This window comes from Prionailurus viverrinus, chromosome X, assembly GCF_022837055.1.
Source record: "Prionailurus viverrinus isolate Anna chromosome X, UM_Priviv_1.0, whole genome shotgun sequence".
Lineage (NCBI taxonomy): Eukaryota > Metazoa > Chordata > Mammalia > Carnivora > Felidae > Prionailurus > Prionailurus viverrinus.
In genome coordinates, this window is record NC_062579.1 from 104,691,173 (window position 1) to 104,697,140 (window position 5,968).

The following is a 5,968-nucleotide window of genomic DNA, read 5'->3' on the forward strand; positions in this document are numbered from 1 at the left end:
TCACGCTTCTAAGCTATTCAAGATCACGTTTATGAAGGAAATTGTCTAACGTTTTGAGCAAGTTTTGTTTTGCTTCCGTTGAAATTTAAAACACTTAAAAAAAAAAAAAAAAGGACCCACCGGGAGGTGGAAGCCGGGTCTCCCGGGAAAGCCGCGCGCCCCTCCCCCTCCCTCCCCCGCCTCCCCCAGCTTGAGTCCCCCCTTCCCCGTCCCCCTCCCCTCCGCGTCCAGGGGCTCGCGATCTCCGGCGCTCCGCCCGCCTCGAGGCAGCTCAGCTTGGTGGTCCTCGAGGAGGACTGACGATCGCGGATCGCCGCGGCCCGAACGCGGCGGGGAAGGAGGGCGTCCGCCGGGCAGCGCGGCTGACATCTGCGGTCACGGGGTCGGCCTCCCGCGTGGAGAGCGGCCCCGTGCGTCCCTCCGTGAGTCGATCGGTGGGTCCGTGCAGCCGGCTCAAAGCCCTGGGCTCCCGGCACCAAATGGGAGGCTACACCAGACCGATGGCGGCGGCGGCGGCCCTGTCGGGCCCCGGGGTGCGGCTGTCGCCCTCGGCGGCGGCCCGCGGCTCGTACGGCGCCTTCTGCAAGGGGCTCACGCGCACCCTGATCACCTTCTTCGACCTGGCCTGGCGGCTGCGCATGAACTTCCCCTACTTCTACGTGGTGGCCTCGGTGATTCTCAACGTCCGCCTGCAGGTACATATTTAGAGCAACTAACTTTGTGGCATTCGGGGTGGGGGGCCCGGCGGGATGGCTGGCTTCCACCCACCGGCTCGCCAGCCCTAGAGCAAAGCGGCCAGTTCGACTCTCCCGCCCGCAGACTTGCCGGTCTGCCTTTCCACTGCCTTATCTTTTAATGTAAATGGGCGGCTAGAAATCATCGTTTGCCCCAAGCCCACAGTACAACCAGGAAAGCCTAAGATAGAATGAAAAGGTGATTGTCTAGGAAATAGATAATTCAAGGAACAAGGAAAGAACGTTAAACTCGGAAAATCCTCACAAATACTTGAGAGGCTCTTGCATCCATAAAAACACAAAACAGCCCAAACGGTAGGAAATGACAATGGGCACAGGATGCCCGAAGGGGGAAAACAAGAGGAAAGGTTGCTAAGAACTTAAAGGTAAACTAACCGTACCATAGTGGTTCAACTAGGAGGCAAATCTTCCAAACGAAAAAAAGGGGTGAACAGACTTTCAACGGAAGGGAATGAATTCTGAGCAATAGATGGGTTGAGTTAGACGCTGCAGGAAATGCATATGATCTGGAAGGCATACATTTCTTCATCCCCAAAGAGAAGCCAGTGGCGAACGGAAACTGCAGACGAGAACGAACCTTTCAAACTGTACAAGGAAGGCATGCTTCAAATATAAAGCAACCTCGGACGGGGCCTGGTTTTGAACAGTTGCCAGGAGTGGAAGAAAGGGAATCCGCTCGGACACTGATTGGCACGTGCACCATGACTCTGCGGTCACAGAGGAGACCAGTCACCCGGTTCAACTCAGCTCTTCAGTGAACCATATCGGAATAATCATTTCAGTGGAAATATACGTTACGGTTTTCCGTTTTTAGACTGAATCTGTCGGCTAAGAAGGGAAGACAGTTATGGTTGGAGAACCAGACGGCAATGTGAGCCACTCGGACAGTGTGGGGGTCCAGGCAATACGCAGGCAGGTAGAGAGGAGGAAATGGAACAGTGGTGTTATTCTCAGAAAGCAGGAAGTCCAGATTCTGGCTCTAGTTGAAAGAATAAGGCAGGTTTGGGGATTGTATTATTAAAGTCAACAAAGTAGCTAACAGGAGATTTAAAAATAGTGATTCAGCCATTTTGAGCGGGTAGGAGGTTCTGGGAGGGCAGGAAGTCAAAAAATTCCTCCTGTTATCAAGTCAAAAAATAGTAACAAAAGCATATTCTCAAGGAAGAAAAAAGGTAACCACTAAACAGACGTGTAAACGTTTTTGCTGCTGGCTGGGGGGAACTGCGCTGAACAGGATGGGCGGGGATTTACTACTTTTCATTATATGCCTTTTTTATTATTTGATTTTTTGAAAACTGTATGGATTGCTTTGATTCAAAATCAAAACGTATTGGGGCGTCTGGGTGGTTCAGTCGGTTGAGCATCCAACTCTCCGATTTCAGCTCAGGTCATGATCCCAGGGTCAAGGGATCGAGCCCTGTGTCCAGCCCATGCTGAGGGTGAAACCTGCTTAAGATTCTCTCTCTCCCTCTGCCCCTCTCCCCTGCTCACTCTCTCTCTAAAGTAAAAAAAAAAAAAAAATTGCAGATCTTCAGTCCCCTAAATCAGAACCTGCATTTAAAAAAAACTAAAACTTATTAAAAACTGCATTTACTGCAATTAGAAGGAAATTTGGGGGAGGGGGAGCTGGTAGACCCCCAAGGCAAAACTTTAAAACTAAAAATGGCCAGTAATCTTCAGGTAGCCCAGAGCTTCCTCACTCTCTGACACTGCACAGGCAAATTTCTGCAGTGTCGCGGTTAAGGTAAAAAAAAAAAAAAACAAAAAAAAAAAAAAAACAAAAAACGAAAGAGAGAGAGATTTATTTTATAAAACTTATAATTTTTCAAAACTGTTTTCCGGTTTTGTTGAGATATAAGTGAACATCTAACATTGTGTAAATGTAAGCTGTGTAGTGCGTTGATTTGATACCCTCCTATAGCTGACACCTCTATCACATCACATAATTACTGTTTTTGTGGTGAAAACATTCCAGATTAGTCTCTTCTCAACCTTCAAGTATATGACAGAATATTGTTAACTGTAATCACAGCTCTGTCTTAGCTCCCTAAAGTTCGTTCATCTTCTAACTGGGAGTTTGTGTTTTTGGACCAACACGGAGGTCCTCACTTCCCCCACCCCACCCCCATCCCCACCCCCAGTAAACACCATCCCATTCTGTTTCTGTGGGTTTGGCTGTTTTAGATTCCCCATTTGAGTGAGGTCATACAGAATGTTGATGGACATTTGGACGAGTGCCTCAAGATGTTTAGACAAGATGCCTACATTTTAGTGTTGGTCATAATAGCGAGACAGTGGAAATTAACGAAATGTCCACCATTAGTGTAGGGGCACAGGGCAGGCCGCCCCAAGATGGGCCACTTTGGCATGAACATTATTTTGAGTCAAAAGCAATCCAAACCCAGCACATGCAGGAAAAACTCTTCACCTCCCCCTCAACTGCCTGTCTGTACCGGGAAGAGAGCTGGGAACAGAGATTCCTTTTTACTTAAGAAACTTCTCTGCATAACAGGGCGACCTTTGTTTTCCAAACATCTCCTCCCCGCTTCCAGCTAATGGTCTTTCTCCCCTTTTATTTTTAGGCCCTACCCCTCTTCTTAGCTCCTATAAGCCTCATGTTGCCTCACTGTTTTTGTAATCTCAGGTGTGTGTGGATTCCCCATATGTCTGCTGTTAAATTTGATTTTCCGTTAACCTGTCTTCTATCGATTTGATTCTTCGTCTGGCAAGAAGGACCTCGAAGGGCAGAGGAACTTCCCAACTGTAAGCTTGGTTGAATAAAAATAGCACAACTATATAATGGAGTACTGTGTAGCCATCAAAAATAAGGGATTCTAGGGGTGCCTGGGTGGCTCAGTCGGTTAAGCATCTGACTCTTGATTTCAGCTCAAGTCATGATCTCAAGTTCCTAAGTTCGAGTCCCACATCAGGCTCTGCACTGACAGCGTGAAACCTGCTTGGGATTCTCTCCCTCTCCCTCTCTCTCTGCCCCTCCTCTGCTCATGCTCGCAATCTCTCTCACAAAATAAATAAACTTAAAAAAAATAAAGAATTCTATTTTATAGAAGTGGAATGAATTTAATAGATGGGAAGTCATGTCACAAATGGCTTATGATTGAACCAGAGGGGGGAAGTGCACGCACGCACACACACACACACACACACACACAAATGTATAGATGTGTGTATATTTGCACACTCCGCTTATATAGAAATAAGAATACTTGGGGGGCGCCTGGGTGGCTCAGTCATTTAAGTGTCTGACCTCGGCCCAGGTCATGATCTCGCAGTCTGTGAGTTCGAGCCCGGCTTCGAGCTTTGTGCTGACAGCTCAGAGCCTGGAGCCTGCTTCGGATTCTGTGTCTCCCTCTCTCTGCCCCTCCCCCACTCACGCTCTGTCTCTCCCTCTCTCAAAAATAAAATAAACATTAAAAAAGCATTCTTTACAGCAGATATTCAAATGAAAGCAAATTGGTTTCAATGTAGAAAGTGTAACTAGTTATATACCACTTCTCAGAAAACACATCTTTTTGCCCATTATCAAAGATCAAATATGCACATTTCTAAACAGTCACAGTTTAAAATTTTAACTTGTAAAGAGCAGGGGCTTTTGGTTTCACTTTTCAAATTATGTCTCCTAATTCACTGCAGGGATAATTTCTCTCATCCCACAGATTAAAAAAAAAAACCACGAGTGTAAGGACAGCATCCTCCGATTTATTAACCTCTTTCCATGCTCCTCAGACCTTCAAGAGCTGAAGATCTCTGGCATCGTTTAGCATAGGCTTGTTGTAGAGTTAGATGCAGTTCTCTTGAGCTCTGCTAACACTACCCTAGAGCAACAGAAAATATCCTTTAACCCAAACTTTCTATGCAATTCTCTGAAAGCACCAGATGGGAGGGAGTGCCTCTCTTAATGCCCACGATTTTCTACTTTGACTCTATCATTTCCCCCTTCCACGTCCTCTCCTGATAAGACCGAGCATCTGACTTTACAGACACAGATGTCAGACTCCAGACCCTGGACTTCTTCAGCTTGGGCTTTCTTTTGTGACCCTTGAACCCCCTTCCTTGGATACAGTTCCATGACTGCCTTCAGACTCACACTGGTTTTGGTCATTTGAATGACTACTAGCATTGACAGTCTTCTCCAGCAACTCAAAGACACTGTCTCTAGAACCCTTGTCTCCAGTATAGGGTGGAAATAGTTGGAGAGTTGTAAGCATTGTCTTTCAAGTTACGACTTACCAGAAGTCCCCCTTTGGGTGTTTTTACTGCAAATCTAAGAGCTTCACTTCAAATCCTCCCTGAAAAGTGCTTGAGAACCTGGAGGTCAGGTTTATAAAGCCAAATTTTGTTGAACCAAAGAATCTAAATGATCCTGGGTAAGGTAACCAAAGTCTCATAAGGTGGAGGCTCCAGGACGAGCAAGGATATCCAATATTCCAGGGCTTTACTGGATGCTAATGTCTTTCCATCACCTGTATTTCTACCCCAAATACTCCTGTGGTGTGGGGTACTGAATCCCAGTGATTTCTGGCAGTTCCCAAAAGGTGGGGATGTTAAGTAGAAAAATAATGTAGACAGTAATAACCTTCTACTCCTTGGATTCTTAGCATGTACAAACACCCTTCTTCCTTTCAAGGGATTCCAAAAATACTCCCTCCTGGCATAAACTTAATTACTCCATGTACAACCAAGAACCACCCATACAAACATTTTTAGTTGTAGGTGAGGTCATGGGGCCTCCGTTTATAGTTCAGTTTCTCCCGGTGATGACTCTTCTCTAGCTCTCTCATTATCCCAACTGGATATTGATATTCTGCAATTCTATGGCCAAATGGTGAATTCATCACCACCACTCTATCCTATTTGCAAGACTAAATAAGAGGTGAGAGAGTTGAAAAAGCAAATAATCATCAGTGAAATACAGGTAGAGGGTAATCATTAGGGAAATACAGGTAGAGAGTGAAGTCCTCAGTTCTGCGATGGCCACGAGGTCCTGTCATTTATGATTTCTCTATCAATCTCACGTTATTTTTGTCTGTCTTATGGGGGAAGCTCAGTCCTTCATTCCTGAGGAGTCTGAGCCCTTGATGGTCCTTGGTAGGGTTGCAATGCATGTAGGGATTCCCTGAGTCTCATCCATATTCCTCCTCGTCCTCATTCTATAGCATGAACACCATGATCACCTGTTTTGAGTGGCTTCGGGA

General features: G+C 46.2%; 1 protein-coding gene across 1 annotated transcript; it reads left to right on the forward strand.

Annotated features, from left to right (window-relative positions):
• Nucleotides 1–479: 479 nt before the first annotated feature.
• LOC125157834 (small integral membrane protein 10-like protein 2A) lies at nucleotides 480–1,138 on the forward strand. Its single transcript, XM_047844876.1, has one exon. It carries the CDS (start codon nucleotides 480–482, stop codon nucleotides 705–707), a length of 228 nt encoding a protein of 75 aa, XP_047700832.1. The 3' UTR covers nucleotides 708–1,138.
• The last annotated feature ends 4,830 nt before the right edge of the window (nucleotides 1,139–5,968 follow it).